Source organism: Odocoileus virginianus, chromosome 28 (genome assembly GCF_023699985.2).
Source record: "Odocoileus virginianus isolate 20LAN1187 ecotype Illinois chromosome 28, Ovbor_1.2, whole genome shotgun sequence".
NCBI classification, from domain to species: domain Eukaryota; kingdom Metazoa; phylum Chordata; class Mammalia; order Artiodactyla; family Cervidae; genus Odocoileus; species Odocoileus virginianus.
In genome coordinates this window covers 34696388-34714089 of record NC_069701.1, presented here as the reverse complement: position 1 = coordinate 34714089, position 17702 = coordinate 34696388, and the positions used below count along the sequence as shown (strand labels likewise).

At 54.0% G+C, this 17702-nt stretch overlaps 1 protein-coding gene across 3 annotated transcripts in view; it reads right to left on the bottom strand.

Moving 5' to 3' along the window:
* INCENP (inner centromere protein) overlaps nt 1-17702 on the bottom strand; it is a 30381-nt gene that overhangs the window by 10233 nt on the left and 2446 nt on the right. For 2 of the 3 annotated variants that reach the window (XM_020916883.2, XM_070457483.1), the window contains exons 2-12: nt 16571-16721; nt 16103-16216; nt 14518-15278; nt 9516-9567; nt 8622-8679; nt 8445-8538; nt 7097-7148; nt 6551-6668; nt 6210-6344; nt 5724-5735; nt 15-124 (exon numbers count right to left, since the gene is read on the bottom strand). In XM_020916883.2, coding sequence (XP_020772542.2) covers nt 15-124; nt 5724-5735; nt 6210-6344; nt 6551-6668; nt 7097-7148; nt 8445-8538; nt 8622-8679; nt 9516-9567; nt 14518-15278; nt 16103-16216; nt 16571-16710 — 1646 coding nt within the window. In that variant the 5' untranslated portion in view covers nt 16711-16721. The remainder of the gene's footprint in view (nt 1-14; nt 125-5723; nt 5736-6209; nt 6345-6550; nt 6669-7096; nt 7149-8444; nt 8539-8621; nt 8680-9515; nt 9568-14517; nt 15279-16102; nt 16217-16570; nt 16722-17702) is intronic. The other variant, XM_020916885.2, reaches the window with a different exon arrangement.

The following is a 17702-nucleotide window of genomic DNA, read 5'->3' as shown; positions in this document are numbered from 1 at the left end:
GCGGGGGCACTTACAGCTTCACCTCCTCCAGCCGCCGCCGCTTGTCCTCCTCCACCTTCTGCCTGCGGAGCTGCTCAGCCTCCTCCTTCCGCCGCAGGTTCTCCAGGCGCTGCCGCTCCTTCTCCTGGGGTGGGGGGTAGGGAGTGAGCGAGCAGAGCCTGGTGCTGGGCCAGGACGACCCCCAGAGATGGCCCTGGGACCCCCACAGCACCTCCCCCCAAACCCCGCCAGACAGGCAGTAGCACCAGACTGCTTCCAAGAGGCAAGGTCACCCCAAATGGGCCTCCATTCCCACCCAGATGGAGGCCTGGGGTTTCAGTCTCTCTAATGGGGGAATCCAAAGGCCTCCCAGGGGCCTGAGACACGCATGCCCTCACCTGGGCCTGGGCAAGTCCTGGGCAACACAAAAGTCAGGCTCAACACTGGATGTATGCTCTGAGTCTAGCTATGTAAAAAGTGTATTTGAAAATAGAATGAAGAATGAGATTGGGAAGGGACAGAAAGGCAGTTTTAAAAGTTATTGTTAGTGTTCTATTTAAGGGGGTGGGTGGGTGAAAGTCAAAGTTGCTCAGTCCTGTCCAACTGTTTGTGACCCCATGGGCTATACAGTCCATGGAATTCTCCAAGCCAGAATACTGGAGTGGGTAGCCGTTCCCTTCTCCAGGGGATTTTCTCAACCCAGGAATCAAACCCAGGTCTCCCACACTGCGGGTGGACACTTTACCAGCTGAGCCACAACGGAAGCCCCTGCGTGGGAACACGTGTTAATTTTTTATTATATGTGTAATAAGTTTATGACTGTACACACACACTTTTGTGTGTATCAACTATTTCCTAACAGTCGAAAAAAAAGAAAAAATAATACTGCAAAATGCTAACAGAGGTTTACTATAGGCTGCGGAGGTAGATCAGAGATGCCATTTTTTCCCTTAACTTTTCACACTTCTTATGATATGGCTACATAATAACTTCAAAAACAACTTTTTAAAAGTACTAGTTGTTTCAGGGCTTCCCTGGTGGTTCAGTAGTAAAGAATCCGTCTGTCAATGCAGGAGACATGGGTTCAATCCCTGAAATATCACACCTGAAACTTTTGAGAACTAAAGTCACAGGCTACCTGCCAGATTCCAGACTGACCACTGACTGGTACACCCTGGACAGGTCCAAATAGCTCTCTGAAGGCTTTGAAATCTGAACTGATGCTGGAACCACAGGTCACAGAAAGCAGGCTGGAACCACAACCGGGACCAGTGGGTTACCACTAACGCAAACAAGAACATTCTTCTTAAGATTTAAACAAGACCCAGTCTCCTTACATAGGGTTTCGAAGGTGGCTCAGACAGTAAAGAATTTGCCTGCAATGTGGGAGACCCAGGTTTGATCCCTGGGTCGGGAAGATCTCCTGCAGAAGGGAATGGCAGCCCACTCCAGTATTCTTGCCTGGAGAATTCCATGGACAGAGCCTGGCAGGCTACAGTCCATGGGGTAGCAAAGAGTAGGACATGGCTGAGCAACTTTAACTCACTCCTAACATCATATTCAAAATGTCTAGGATGCAATCCCAAATTATTCAGCATAAAAGAACCAGGGAAATCTTAACTCCCATGAAAAAAGACTATCACAGACACCAATGCCAAGACGACATGTTAGAATTACCTGACAAAGACTTTAATGCAGCTGTGACAAAAATGCTTTAATATGTCATCAGAGGATTCTTAAGAAACTGGAAAAACAGAAACTTTCAGCAAGTAAAAGATCTAAAGAAGAATCAAATGGAAATTTTGGGACTAAAAATACAGTAACTGGGGAAAAAAAATTCAGTGGATGGACCCAATGGAGAATGGAGAAAACTTAAAGATAAATCAATAAAACGTATTCACTCTAAGCACAGAGAGAAAAGATACTGAAGAAAAATTAACAGAGCCTAAAGGAACTGTGGGATGACAACATAAGGTTTATGAAATGCTGTGGAGAAAAAAAACCTTGAAGAAATAATGGCTGAAAATGCCCAGAGTTGCTGAAAGATATAAATCTACAGATTAAAGGAGGTCATCAATACTTAAAGAGGATAAACCCAAGGAAACCCATACCCAGTCAGAAAAGAATCAAACTGATAATAACTTAATAATACAGGGCGTCCCTGATGACTGAGTGGTAAAGAGTCTGCCTGGCAATATAGGAGACATGGGTTTGATCCCTGGGCTGGGAAGATACCGAATGCCGTGGATCAGCTAAGCCCATGTGCCACAACTACTGAGCCTGTGCTCCAGAGCCCAGAAGCTGTAACTACTGAGCCCACGTGCCTACAGCCCATGCTCCACAGGAAGAAAAGCCACGGCAATGAGAAGCCCACACGCCACAACTAGAGAGAGCCCCCAACTTGCCGCAATAAGAGAAAAGCCTGCAGGAACGAAGACCCAGCACAGCCTGAAAAAACAAACAAACAAACAAACAAACCCCACTTAATACAAAGGGAAAAAGTCTGAAAAGAAAATCTGAAAAGCAAGCACTAGAAAAAAAGACACATTATCTAATAAGAAGCAATCATTTGACTGACATCAGGAAGTATGGAGGCCAGACAGAAATGGCACATTTTAAGATTGCTTAAAGGAAAGAACTGTTACTCGAGAATTCCACTTATTCAGTGAAAATATCCTTCATAATGAACTTTCTCAGACAAAGGAAAACTAGAGAATTTTTGCTGCCAGCAGACTTGTTCTCAAAAAATTGCTAAAGTGTGTTTTCCAGATGGAAGAGAAATGACAGTAGAAGAAAACATCAAAAATGAAGAACAGAAATGATAAATATCTGGGTAAATATCAACAGATTTCCTTTCCTCTCGAGATTCTTTAAAATGTTTGACAGTTGAAAGCAAAAATTATTCTGCCAGGGCTGTCAATGTATGGAGATGAAACACGTAAGACAAGGATCACACACAGCGGGGAGTCAGGCGCCTACAGGTAATTGATAAGATACAGATGCTAAAGTGATTGTGAAAGTTAAGTATGTAATGCCTCAGAACAAACACCAAAAAACACTCAAAATGATACAGTCCAAATCGTGGAAGACAAATTAAAATGGGATACTAAAAAATGTTCAAGGGACCCCCAAAAAAAGGCAAGAAAGGGAAACAGAAGGAAAAAAACAAAGGGAACAGCCGACAACAATAAAACAGTAGGCTTAAAAAAAAAAAAACAAACCAGGGTGGGATGTTTAGAGAGAACAGCATCGAAACATGTATATTATCAAGGGTGAAACAGATGACCAGCCCAGGTTGGACGCATGAGACAAGTGCTTGGGGCTGTTGCACTGGGAAGACCCAGAGGGATGGGGTGGAGAGGGACGTGGGAGGGGGGACTGGGATGGGGAATACATGTAAATCCATGGCTGATTCATGTCAATGTATGGCAAAAACCACTACAATATTGTAAAGTAATTAGCCTCCAACTAATAAAAATAAATAGAAAAAAAAAGTAGGCTTAAATCCTTAAATCCAAATGTACAACAAAATAAATCAAAGACATTGTTAGATTTTAAAAAGAAAAAACAAAACCAAACCACCGTGACTCAACTATAAGCTGTCTACCAGAAACTGACTTCAAATGTAATGGCTGAGACGCCAATCTCAAGAGGTCACCTGTTGTTATCATTCCACCCATGACACTCTCAAAAAGCCAAAACTATAGTGATGGAGAACACAGGTTATGGGTGGGGGAGAGTGTTTTGGGGGTGGTGATGGAACTGCTCTGCACCCCAATTGTGGCAGGGGTTACATACACCTATACTTACACAAAGTATAGATTTTACCATATGATCATTTTTAACATAAATTTTACTATAAGTTTTTTTTAATATAAAAGTTTTCTTTTTTTTTTTTTTTTAAGATGGAGAGAGAAATGGAAACAGAGATGATCCTGAACCATAGGAGCCAGGCTGGAGGAGGACGCTGGCCTTCGGGAGGCCCCCTCCTGAAGGGAGGGGGGAGCAGGTGGCCTTTTGCTCTCCAACCACCCAGGCCCAGGGGAACCCAGCAAGAGGCCACCCCGCCTGCTGGCCTGTGAAGAAAGCATCTGGGAAACAAAGGCCATGTGGCACCCAGAGTGTACCCACCCTCTCTTCCTACCCACCCTTCCTCCCCATGCCCAGACTCCTGCTCCCAGCAGGGCTCAGAAAAACAGGTTCTTGTCCGGAAGAGTGTTAGGATTTCCCAGTCCAGGTCACAGAATTTATCCTGTTGCATTGTGAATTTCACATAAGGAAACAAGAGTTACTTATGCCATAGAACCCGTGCTTCCTCTCTGCCCCAACCCTGGGAGGTGGGCTGCTCCCCAGAGGCCCCCATCAAGGCCAGGGCAGAGGGTGGGAGGAATCAAAAGCTTGCACAGCCCCTTCTGCCTCCAGGGGCCTCAACTGAGCAGCGTCACTGCTATTCATCAGATCACCACTTCATGCCGAGCCCTGTGCTGGGGGCTTGACACATATTACTCTTTGATTCATCCGGTCTGCACGAATGGACCACTGTCTCCACATTTCATAGCCAAGGAAATGTAGGCCCCAAGGTTAGGAAACCAGTCCAGGGCCACAGGGACCTGCGTAGGTCCCTTGGTTTCCTGAGGACTGTCCTACCCACCAGATGCCCCGTGCAGAGACCTAGACTCCCCACAGCTGGGAATGGCAGCTTCCTGGATCCCGTGGATCCCCAGGGGCCCTGCGAGGCTCCAAGCAGTCTGGGTGGGGCACGGGTGGTTCCTCATAGGAGGAACAAGCCCAAGGCTGGTTCAGTGCTGTGGGCACAGATGCCCAGCAGGGCCCTGGGACAAAAACAGGTGCATAAGGACCACACAGCTGTTCCCTGGCATACTGGATGGCACGCCCCGGCCCTGTCCACCCAGATGGGACCAGCCTTCATGCAGGAGAGGCAAGTTCAGGGACTGCATGTCCAGCTGTGGGGAAGCCCCTTGACAGCCAAGCTGAGGCCCTAAGACCCTCGACTGGAGGCAGAAGCCCTTCTGGTAGGAGACCCTTTAAAGCGCCAGTGGACACGAAAGGACCACGGGGGCTGTATATAGCTCTGCAGCTACTCAGGAGACCCCGGGAGCCAGGACGGTGGTCCCAGCCGGTCCCAGTGCCCCATGGCTCCCTGCACATGGCCGGTGGTCCAGCTCGGCTCTGGAACATCTGAGAAGAGAACAGCTCCTATGGCTTTCTTTCTGAAGGGATGGCACTGACCATCCCAGAAAGCATCACCCCGCAGACCCGGACCTCCTTTCCCCGAACTGCCCTGCCCCTCAAGGCAGCAGCTTAGGTCTGCGACCCAGTAAATCTCAGTGGCCTGGGACCAGAGAAGCCTTGTCTGTTCTCTTCGCAGCCCCAGACCCTGAGGGTGAGCCCAGCACTGGCGAGGAGGGAGGGAGGGAGGTGGGAAGGAGGTGGCTGGGGGCTGGGGGGATGCTGCAAGATGTGGCCCTGGTGACAGGCCGCAGGTCACACCCCCTCTGCTGCCTCCTGCCTCAGGGAGACTCTGAGACGCCTCCTCCAGAGCAGGCTCTGCTGGGTCAGCCTGCCTGCACCTTGGCTTCACCTCCCTCCCCCAGCCCCCCCTTAACGCTCCCACCGATGATGTTAGTGCCTCTACGGGTGCTGTCAGTTTCGCAGAGACAGGGCCACAGCGGGTAAGTGCTGCGTGGAGCTAGGTTATGAGGACAGGGGAAGGCCTTACTTACAACGAAGCTGCACTGTGGAGGAGAGGAGACAGGGAAAAAGCCAAGAGTTAATGCCAGGTTGGGGGAGACCTGGAAGGCAGACCACCCTCCTGGTGACGCCAGCAAGTCTGCTTGGGGCCTGCCCACCTCTCGCCAGCATCTCTGTCACCTGCTCTGGCGTCACCCAGCCCTCATCCCCAGCAAATCAGTGTCCACGTGTATCCTCCACTTTAACTACTCAGGCCACCGGGAGGGAATGGTGTGTGTGTGGGGGGATGGACGGTCGTGGTGGCAGCCAGCCAGGTCAGTTCTGTAACTTCCCGGCCCAGGACCCAGGATCTGGGAGGCCACCCGGAGCGGGCCAAGCCTTGAGGTTGCCGGGTGGAGCCCAAGGGGATGGGACAGTCCCCAGGGTCAAGGCAGCCCAGGGCCACAGAGGCTCAAGCTACCCCTGACTGGTGGGCCGGGCCACAACCTGCCTTGGCCCAGACCCCTGCAGCTCCTCACCTTGGGGTCCACGCGCAGGGGAGTGTTGCGCTTGATGAAGGATTTCATGATGCTGTTGTGGGGGGTCGAGGTTGGGGTCATGAGCATCTGGTTCCTCTGAACGGTGTGCAGGAAGGTCCGGAGGGGCCGCACCACCTGCGGACAAGACCAGGGTCAGGTCTCGGGGGGGCGGGACAGACAGACCAGGGTCAGGCCCCGGGAGGCAGGACAGACAGGCCAGACCCAGACCCCAAGGGCGGGACAGACAGGCCAGGGTCAGGTCCAGGGGGGCAGGACAGAGGAGACCAGGGTCAGACCCGAAGGCAGGGCAGGGGCGCGGAGGGAAGGCAGAGCGCACTCACCTTGCTGGCAGGACAGGGTGGGGAGGGCGTCTTGCTCCTGGGGGGCTGCAGCTCCTCATCCTCCAGCTGCTGCTCCTCGTCCAGCTCACTCACCGCCTGCTTGTAGCTGCGCTTCCTCCTGCCGAGAGGTAGAGGCAGTGGTGTGAGGGGGCCGGGCCTGGCATCCTCCCCAGCGCCCCCATCATGCCCCAGGAAAGATCTCCCCCTGTGAACAGAACTGGGCCCAGTCCCTAAGACTTCAGCCTGAAAGGTACTGCAGAGGTGAGTCTCCCTGACTGACCCTCTGCTGCCTGGTCAGAGGAAGGGAAATGACCAGTCTAAGGTCATGCCGCCAGGAGAATGGGGTCTGGGATCCCGTTGCCCACCCCCAGGCCAGGCTCACCCCCCCACAGCACGAAGCTGTCTCCTTTATTAAGTGACAGCACCAGGCCCCAGCTCTGCTGAGAGGGAACACAGGTGCCCACCCTCCCTGACCAAGGACTCAGGGTTCACGCCCCTCTGGGTCCCTCAGAATGGCGGCCTGCATGCCCTTTCCCGGATACAAACCTGACACTCTGGGGTGGCTCCTTGGGGCCATCTTCCTGGTCAGTCTCGGCCTCTGTGGAGATCGCAGGTTCAGGGGGTGGCAGGGAGGGTGGGGAGGGATCCAGGGAAGGGGCCCACGGGCAGCAGCCCCAGCAGGGGTGAAGTTCTCTTCCCAGCATATCTCGGGGTGGCCAGGGGCAGGAGCATCCGCCTTAGCACCGTCTGGCCCTAACACATCTCGGGACGTGCAGAGCTAGCATGCTGCCCCCAGTCCACAGACCCCCTCGTCCCCAGGCCTGGCCTCCAGGGTGAAAACAGTGAGACAGTCCCATCGAGGTAACCCCAAGCATGTCCCTCTCGCCTTTAACACTGGGAGCCCAGTTGCACCCTCTCCCCAGCCCAACACTAACAAGAAGTGCCTTTCACGGGAGGAAGAATTGGAAGCTGCAAGCTCTATCAGGTCCCTGAACTGGCTTCAAAACCTGACCTCTCCTGGCTCTTTCCACTGGGGGTGGCAGAGGGGTGGGGGTGGGGTGCTCCCGAGCAGGGTTAACACGTGGTGTGCGGGTCAGTAGGTTTTGTTTCCCTGGCAAGAGAAAGGGCCGATCTCCCCTCCCCTGGTTCTTCAACACTATTACACTTTTATTTTTACATTTCTATTTTTCTGGAGGGCCACACCATGTGGCATGCAGGATCTTAGTTCCTGAGCCAGGGACTGAACCCATGCCCCCTGCAGTAGAAATGTGGTGTCTTAGCCACTGGACCGTCAGGGAAGTCCCTCACAACACTCTCTACTCCACCCCTGGGGACTGTGGGGCTGGCGTGGCTGTCGTCCCTAACCCAGTCATGAAGCCAAGGAGCCACATTCAAGCCCCCTCAGTGTCTGCACTTTGAACCAGGGAAGGTGCGGGCAGGGCTCCAGAGCCCACAGCGCTCCCACCCTTTCAGCTGGGACACCCAGAGGTGAGAAGTGAGCCAGCGGCAGACGAAACACAGGCCAGGTGCTCACACCCCAGCACCCAGTCCCTCCTGTTCCTCACTGGAGGGAGGCTGGCGGCTTTGACCTGGCACGTTCACAGTTACCGCCCTAATGCAGGTCCCCCACCCCACCCCAGCTTCCTGGACCGACTGGCCATGGCCACCCAATTGCAGCCAGCAGCAGCTTCAGCCAAAAGGTGGGAGATGAAACACGTAGACTCAAGGAGATCTCTGCACCCCGGGTCTCATGTACCCTCGGCCTGTCAGCCCAGGAACCTGGGCTTGCCCCTCTTCCGAGTGAAAGTCAGGCAGAGGCTACCAAGGCTTGCACAGCCCTGAGTGTCCCTCACTAGCAGGTCAGGAGACTCACCCTGCTGCCCTTCATACTCACCCTGGCCACTGGCTGCAGGCTGTGAGCTGGGTGGGCTAAGGGTGATGTTGGTGGTGCTGCGGAGCTGCAAGGCCTTGCCATTGTTCTTGGGGACCTAAGGGAAGAACCAAGGCTTCAGGAGTCTGCACCTGGGACTTGCAGGCCTCAAGCCCACCCCTCCCTGGCCTGCCCGCTTACCTCTGGCTCGGCTGCCTCCTTAGGCTCAGCTTCCTTGCTGGGTTCCTCCTCCTTGGGGCTGGAAGCAGAGCAGGGGGCACTGTGGGACCCACCCAGCCCAAGCCTCCCCACAGGAGCCCCTCTCCCATGCCCTGGGGGAGCAAGCCAGGAGGGGTCCATCAGACACCCCAGACTGGACCACAGCCCTCCAGCCCCAGGTGGGCAGGGCAGCCACAGCCAGGTGCTTGGAGCTCTGAGTCTGCGGCCCGGGCAGACAAGGGGTGTCAGCTTCTGAGTCTGGCTTCACTCAGATCCCATCGGGGCCTGGGTTCCGGAGCCCCTTCCCAGCTCTGTGTCAACCCGGTTGGCCGGAATGAGGCGTGTCTCATTGAGGCCTCTCCTCCATTCACCGTGGGGCCAGCAAAGCCAGTGGGTCTGCCCATCCCCAGCACTGACCCTCTGCTCCAGAGCAGGGGCCGCGGGGGCTGGAGTAGTTTCAGGGATGGCAGGACGTGGCCTCCCGGAAAAGGGGCGCTGGCCCCAAGCAGTGCTGCGGTACAAATGGAGCAGCCCCGATCCCCACGCCGCCTACTCCAGGAGGAACTGGCTCCTCATGACTGCGCTGGCTTTGGATTTGACAACCTATGGAGCCCTGGCCCCAGGGTAAGGCTCGGAGGGGTCAGGGCTGATGAGGGATGTTGACAAGAAATGTGGGAAGCCCTGGCACCCGCGGGGCACTTCCTGCTAAGACTGGGGCAGGGGCAGGGGCAGCGGTGGGCCGCTCAGGAGCAGTTCCCAAGGGAAGGGAAGGCTTGGGCATAGGAAGTGCCTCCACCCAGGGGGCTCACCTGGAAAGGCCCCCCGTGTGCCCTGCCCAGCCCCGGGAAGGTCCCCAAGCCCCGGAACTCAACTCACCTGACTTTCTGGGGCACCTCAACATTCAGGAGCCTCTCCAGGTAACTGTGGCCTGACGGGAAAACAAAGGGACAAAAAGACGCCCTCAGAACTGGTCCTGGACCAAGAGGTCCCAGGAGTCAGGCTCTGCTGGGGGCTCGGCTGCATCCCTCTGCAGCAGACCCCCTCCACCTACAGACCCCTCCCTTCACTCGTCACAGACCCCCTCCACCTGCAGACACCTCCCATCACTAGTCAGAGACCCCCTCACCCCACAGACCCCTCCTTCACTAGTTACAGACCCTCTCACCCCAGAGACCCCTCCTTTCACTAGACCCAGACCCCCTCCACCCCACAGACCCCTCCCTGTTTCCGGGGTGCATAGTCCTGCCGTCAGCATTCCACGGAGCTGCTGCCTGAGTTATCCCTGCTACTCCCTAGCTGGTAACATGCCGCTCCGAGGACAAAGTTCACTGGGCTGGGAGTGTCTGGAAAGAGGGAGCCTCCACCTCCCTGCACACAAAGCAGCAGATGCATTCAGCAAACATATGTTGAGGGCCTACTATGCACCAGGCCCTGGGGACCCAACAGAGAGCAAACCAGACAGTCCACAAGTTGGTCTAGACAATCACCAGTTAATCCTGTGGCTGACACGTGACATGTGTCATGACAGCAAAGAGGAGAGGACTTGAAAACCCTATGATGGGGAGACAAGCTGGTCTGCAGGCTGGAACGTGAAGCGCAAGAAAGCAGCAAAGGAGAGAGTGGGGATGTCTGGGCCAGTAGTTCTGAGTGTAGTCTGGGGCTCCTGAGAGCTGAGGGCCCAAGAGGACTCTTTCGGGGGAGTCACAAGGTCTTATCTATTTTCATCATAATACCAAAACCACAACTAAAGATCCCGCATGCTGCCACAAAGATCGAACATCCCGCGTGCCCCAAGTAAGACATGGCACAGTCAAATAAGTAAGCATAAAAAAAAAAAAAGCTTGCAGCCAAATATATAAGTAAATAAATAAAATACTTTTAAAATAAATAAACTTAAGTACATATCTTTTTAATACACTATGTCATAAAGTAGAAAGTATGCAAAATGCCCTTGGGTTGCATAGTCAAATCTCTAAAAAGCACAGGGGTCTGAGGTCTCACCTGAACTTGTCCCACCCCCTCCCTTTTTTTAAAACAGAATGCTGTTTTTAAGTCAAAGAACAACTGACAAACAATGGCTCAACAAGCTTGGGTGTCTGGCAGATACTTTCTTAGAAATGAACAAAGGGAGCCTGTCCCTTCAAATCAAATGAATAGGATTTGTTGCCAAGAATAAAAAACTGAGTCCCACAAAAAGCCAAAACCACCATGAACTTCATGGCTTCCTGATACCTAAAAACCTTTCTGATGAGACCAGAAAACAAACGTGCTCCTTTAAGACAATATATAATAATAAAGTGTGTTGACACCTGGAATATGTGCATAACTCCGCACACTTGTGAGTACCCACAAATTGGAAGAAAAAAAGAGAGTACACAACAAAAGACTTTCTAAGTCCTCTTCCCTTTTCCAACTATGTTTCCGTGTGAGGCCAGATTTTCTACACAGACCTGAACCCAAACAAACACAATGCAACAGATGGAATGCGGCACCCAGCTGCCTTCTTTTAAGCCACCCGTGAATGGGATTTACAATATGAGAATAATGCCAGTCTCCTCACCACATTTGTTTGGAAAAGTTTTTTTTTTTTCTTAAAAAAAGAAAGAAGGAAAAACTAACCTTAATAGGTAATTGTTTGTTACTCTTATATTAAAGTATTAAATAACTGCCAATAGATAAGAGTCCTCATAATCAAAAGCTCTTTGAGGTCCTGAGGCCACAAATGGAGAGGTGCCAGTCTAGGCAGAAGGAAAAGCATCTGCAAAGGCCATGAGGCAGGAAGGACCAGGCTTTGTGGAGCATCTAAGCCACAGGGGCGTGGCCACAAGTTAAGGCAGTGGATGGGAGGCCGGAAGCAGGGACCTTCCTGCAGTGAGGTTTCCCTGGTAGCTCAGATGGCAAAGAATCTGCCTGCAATGCAGGAGACCAGGGTTTGATCCCTGGGTTGGGAGGATCCCTTGGAGAAGGGAACAGCAACCCACTCCAGTATTCTAGCCTGAAGAACTCCATGGACAGAGGAGCCTGGCAGACTATAGTCCATGGGGTTGCAAAGTCGGACAGACTGAGCGACTTTCACTGGGGGGAGGCAGGCAGGCCTGGGGAGTGGGGTGGAGAACAGGGGCAGGCTCCTATCTGCGGGGTCCACAGCCGGGAGACTCCTCCCACCCCCTGCCTCCCATCCCAGCTCAAGGCTGGCTGATGAGGGGGCCAAAAGCAGAGAAGACGCATGTGACCACACAGAAGTGTGCAAAGACTTCTCTGGAATGTTAAGTGCCGACTCATGCCATTAGGGCTTTAGAACAGGGCTGGTGGCAGGGAGAAGGCCTGGAGAAGGGCTGAGGGGTCGTTTCCCAGTGCAGAGCTGGGCGGGGCACCCGAGGAGGAGCCTGGCCTGTAAAGCTGGGCCCTGCAGAAACCCCAGGGCAGCGGCCCTGGCCCCACCTGACCACTTCAGAGACCACTTCTTTGCCCAGTGAAGTGTGGCCAACTGTGCACCCTGCCAGGAGTTAATGCCTCCACCCAGCAGCCCCTCCCAAGGGCTCCACACTGGCTCCAGAGGTCCCCCGAGGCCCCAGTGCCGTTACTGGCGGTCTTTTCTCCCCGGCTCACCTCCCTGCTCTCCTGCTGAGGGGAGGTGCTTCCTCCCCTCCCCACAGTAATAAGCTTCTCTCAAATCCTGACATTGAGAGTTGCCTCCGGGGAACCCAAACTAAGACCTCTAAGCTGCCCGCCCTGCTAAGCCCCAGGGCACGGGTGTCAGGAAGGACTCCAGGAAGCCCTCTTGCCCCGCCCTGCTCCACACCCTAGGAGGGTGCGCCAGGCCACACCTCCGCTGAGCTTTAGGGACACAAGCTAACTGCGGTTTTATCATCTAGTTTTGTTTTGTTTCACATGAAAGAGCTGTACCATACCCAACCACTAAGATGGGTCTTCTACCCACACTCAAGGCAGGCATTCTTACCATTTAACAGATGGGAAAACTGAGGTTCTGAGAAGGGTGTGCCCCAGGTCCCCCAGGCTCTAGGTGACTCCAGGGCTTAACCACCTTGTCTGACTGTCTTCCTTCCAGAGGACCAGGTCAAAGGCAGATCAAATCTGAAGCCCACCTCTGTGCAGGGCGGGGCAGTGTTGTTTTTCAGTCCAACTCCTTTGCGACCCCGTGGACTACAGCCCACCAGGCTTCCCCTCCATGGGATTCCCCAGGTGAGAATATTGGAGTGGTTTGCCATTTCCTCCTCCAGTGAAAAGACTGGCTTAAGAGTATCCAGATGTCTGAACCAGAAGTGTTGGTAGGGCCTTGAGGGTCTCTCCCTGACCCTCCCTCTAGAGTTCCAGGTCTGCGCTCCGCCTTGAGCTCCTGCCCAGGATGAGATTCACACCTACGAAAATCCCCAAGACAGGTCAGAACCATCCGGGCCCTTCTGGAAACCCAAATATGGTCAGTGCGTCAGAACGCAGGTCTGCACAGGCCGCCGGCTGTGTGTCCCTGAGCCCCCGACCCTGGAGCAAGCCCTTCCCCAGGCAGCGAAGACACTGGGCCAGGCCCTCACCTGCCTGATGCCCTACCCTGAGTCTTTCCACCTGGCTTCCTTGGTGAGCCGCCCACCATCCCAGAAAGGACGAAACACACTGGGCTTTAACCCCAGCTTCCCAGCTTAACAGGCTCAGTGGCCTCCTTAAGCCTCCGTTTCATTAATGTAAAAACCTGGCTTGTCCTCTCCACCAATCCGAGGACCTTATCGTCCTCTGGCTGGACCCTGCAGCCTCCTCCCTGGTTTCCCTGCCCTGTTCCTTCTCTTCTTGACTGTTTTTCACACAGTGCTGGAACCTTCCAACAACCATCGAGGGGCCACATCCTTCGTGGGGTCAAGCTCGAGTCCCAGATACCCCATCACTGGCCAGTTCAGGCCTCAGGGTCTCCATACAAGTTGTTCTCTCTGCCAGGAATAACTTTTCCTGCATTTTTCCACCAGGCAAAAGCCCAGGAAGCCTTCACAACTCTCCCAGCTCAGACCCCACCTCCTCCATGCAGAGAGTCCTGACTCTTAGAGCTGCCTGTCCTCTGTGGCTCACGACACCTGCTACCACCTGGGACAAGGATCCCTGGAGCTGGGATCAGATGATGACAAAGCAGCTAATGTTACACAGACCTTTCTCTGTGCAGGCACTGTTCTAAGCACCCTATGTGGATTAACAAGAAAACCTCCCAATGACCCTTTGAGGTGATGCTATTATTATCAGCTGACGCAAGTTACAGCTCATGAAGGTTTTCCTGTAACTTGCCTGAGGTCACGGGGTGGGTAAAGGGTCGAGCTGGCACTCAAACCCAGCTATGTGCCCCTCCCAGAATTCATCTCTCTTCACCTCGGTTTCTCCAGGCCTTACAGTTATGCTAACAGGAGAGGGCCCATAAGCAGGGTGAATCTAAGAGAGTCTGGGCAGGAAGGAAGTGGAACATGCCGGCCCTGGGGGATAGGCCCAGGTTTGAGCTCAGCATGGCTTTAACCACAGGGACACCATGGAAAACAGCACTGGACCTCAATTTTCTCATTTGGAAAACAAGAGCATTGGATTGAATCTGCCCTGTCCAACATGGCAGCCACAAGCTTTGTATAGCAACTTAAATCTGAAATAAATAAAATGTAATAAAACTAAAAATTCAGCTCCTGGATCAAAGGAGCCACATTTTGAAGGCTCTAGAGTCACATGTGCCTAGCTAGTGGCTACTGTGTGGGACGGCACAAATCTGGGACGTTCACATCATCACAGAAAGTTCTGTGGACAGCTCCTTGCTTAGAGGGTCCCCAGACACCCTCTGCTGAGCCAGGCACAAAGGACCACCCTCTGGAGCCTTGCCCAACGCCAAGCCCCAACTCACAGATGATGCGGGCGGAGGCAGTTGGCTCTTTGGTAGCCTTCTTGGCGATCCTTCTGCTTGATCGTCGGACAGTGTCCTCTTCTTTGGAAACCGGGGAGCAATTCTGGGCCAGGGAGGCCTGGGGGCCCGGGGAGGATGGGGCGATCAGGCTTCGCCGCACGGACCGCCGGTTGACACGGGCACCCGTGGCCATGGAGAAGTTATCTGGCTGGAGGGGAGCCAGCACCCGCTCCCGCCACGGGGAGGCTGGAGAGCTGGGTGAGTCCTGCGGGCCCGGGGCAGCTGCTGCAATCCGGAGCTTGGAGGCAGACCTTCCTGCCCCAGCCCCTCGGCCCTTGGGGTCCCGGGGTGTAGTCATCAGGGAGCTCACGGTGACAGACTCCAGCCTCCCAGCCTCTGCCTTCTGGGGTGTTGAATCCTCATCCGAGCTCGAGGGGATCTGGGAGGCCTGGGCAGACTGGAGCTGACTGAGGTACTTCTCGGCGCTCTGGCGCTCGTTGGCACCGATCTCTACCGCAGGCACTGGCAGGCACTGGGTTGGGCTCTCCTTGGGCTTCTTGGTCAGGACAGTGGGAGATCCGGGGGTGGGTGAAGGAGGGGCGGTTGCCGCAGAGGTGGCTGCCGCTGCAGCGGCAGCCCGGGTCACTCGGCGCAGGACGGAGCCGTTCTCGCCCACCACTGTGGCCAGCTTCTCCGCCTTGTCCTTGCTGCGGAGGTGCCGGGAGATCCGCTGGCTGCTCCGCGTCTTTCTGCGGGACAACCTGGTGGAGGGGGCGGAGCAGAAGCTGAGACACCCAGGGAGGTGGGGAGGTTGCCCGAAGTTCCAGCTGGAGGAGCTGCTAGATCCAGTGGGGTCTGAAGCTTGGAGGCCGAAGACTAGGGTTCCAATTCAGGCTCTGCCACCCTTAGCCAAGAGATCCCAGATGCTCCTCTCTGAACCTCAGTCTCCCTATCTATGAACTGGGGTGATGCCCAGTCTTCACAAAACTGCTGGGAAGATTAAATTCCCATAAACCTCCCGCTGACTGGGTCACACTGGGCCAAGCACCCTGCAAGAGGCATTGCACCTTCTGTTGCTTAATCCACCAGATAGTCCCCGAGAGGCAGGGACCCTCATCCTCACTTTAGATTTCAGAAACTCGAGGCTCAGAGAGGTGGAACATTAACCCAAGGACACACAGTTGCTACGCAGCAGAGCTGGCGTGTACACCCAGGATTGCCTGACTTCAAGACTCAGCCTCTTTCCCCTGGTACTCTGAAACCCACGGTCATTACTGAGTCAGTTAGAACCAGCATAGCGACGGGGTTGGGAGACAGCCAGCCCCCAGCCTACACCTCTGGTCACTCTCCCCCAAGCAGAAAGTCAGTTCTCTTGCTTCTCCCACTTCCAGAAACCCTTCCCATCCTCCGAGGTCCAGATCAAACACCACCCCTACCCTAATGCACATAAGCCCTGGACTCCATGGTCTCCAGACCCGCTTCATTCCCCTCGGCATGGCGCACATGGTGCCCACTGCTCCTGATCTCAGTTAACACCTTCGAATCAAACTCTCCTCGTGGGCACCAAGCCTCCCGCCCCTCCTACCTTTTCCGGATGGGGTCTCTGTTTTCGTCCTGAATGGAAGAAATTCGTCTCTTCTTCCGTCGGTTCTTCTGTGAAGGCGTTCTAGGCATCAGCTCAGGCTCTTTGCTGAATTCTCTGTTTGGTACGAAGACAGTGATGGTCGAGGCTGCCTGGAAACCACTGCCCCTCCCCCACCCAGCCAGACCACTGCCCCATTCCTGGCAGTGGCTGGTCAAGCTGGGGTCAGGCACTTGGGGCTTCCTCGCGCAGACACAGTAGGGGAGCAAGGTTGCCAGGCAGCCCTACCTTCCAAGGCGCAGACCCGCCCCTCTCCCTAGCATCCGGGGCACTCAGGAGGGACCCCTGGCAGCCTGTCTTGCCTGGCAGGTGGGGAAGTGCCCTAAGGCCGCAGCAGCCAGGCAGCCCCTGGTGCATCCTGCCAGCAGCATCCCCGCTCCTGCCGCCGCCCCCACCCCGCCAGCCCCACACCTGGTGAACATGCGCTGGGCCTCCTCCTCGATTTCCTCCAGCCACACCATGTCCTTATTGTCCACGTTGCAGACAAACTCCAGGAGTTTCTGGTCACATAGCTCCAGCAAGTGAATGGGCCCCTGGGCTGTGGTCCCCATGGCGGCTCTGCCTGGAGAAAGCAGAGACAAGAGGCATGGGAGCTCAGGCTGGAATCTTCACACTCTTCAAACACCACCCCCTCCCCACCCCCATACGACACTGTCCGCCCAATTCTGGGATCAGTGGACCTCCTTGTAAATGGGCTTCCTGGATTCAAGAGAAACTGCGGTCCAATCAGGTAGGACCCCTTTGACCTGCCCAAACACAGGCCTGCTCTCACCCACTCCTCTTACTGCCTGAAGGTGATTGAGGACCACCTTAAGGTATACCTAGGGGCTTCCCTGGTGGTCCAGACAGTAAAGAATCTGCCTGCAATGCAGGAGACCTGCATTCGATCCCTGCGTAGGGAAGATGCCCTGGAGAAGCGAATGGTAACCCACTCCAGTTCTCTTGCTTGGAGAATCCCATGGACAAAGGAGCCTGGCAGGCTACGTTCCATGGGATTGCAAAGAGTCAGACGCGACTGAGTGACTAACACTTGAGGTACACACAAGCTAACCCCAGGTGTCCGGCCAAAGAACATCGAATCCAACTGCCTCTTACGGATGCTAGTAACTGACAGGATATCTGCATTCCAAAGGAGTGGGTAAGAAAGTGGTGGTCCAGAGACAGGCTCTTCTCTAAGGGGCCTCTACAACTCTCTCCCTTGAGCTGAAATGCCTTCGGATGGATGAAGGAGCAGATAAGCACTGTCTTATTTTTTTAGAAAACTTAGTCTAGAAATATCAGGCAGTATAAAATACAAAATTAGTTTTCCCTTAATTTTTAAAAAATAATTTTTATTGAAGCATAGGTGATTTGCAATGTTGTGTTAGTTTCAGATGCGTGGCAAAGTGATTCAGTTTACAGATACACATATATCTATTCTTTTTCATTACAGGTTATTAAAAGATACTGAGAAGAGTTCCCTGGGCTATACAGTAGGTTCTTGTTGATTATCTATTTTGTATATCATAGTGTGTATATTTTAATCCCAAGCTCCTAACTTATC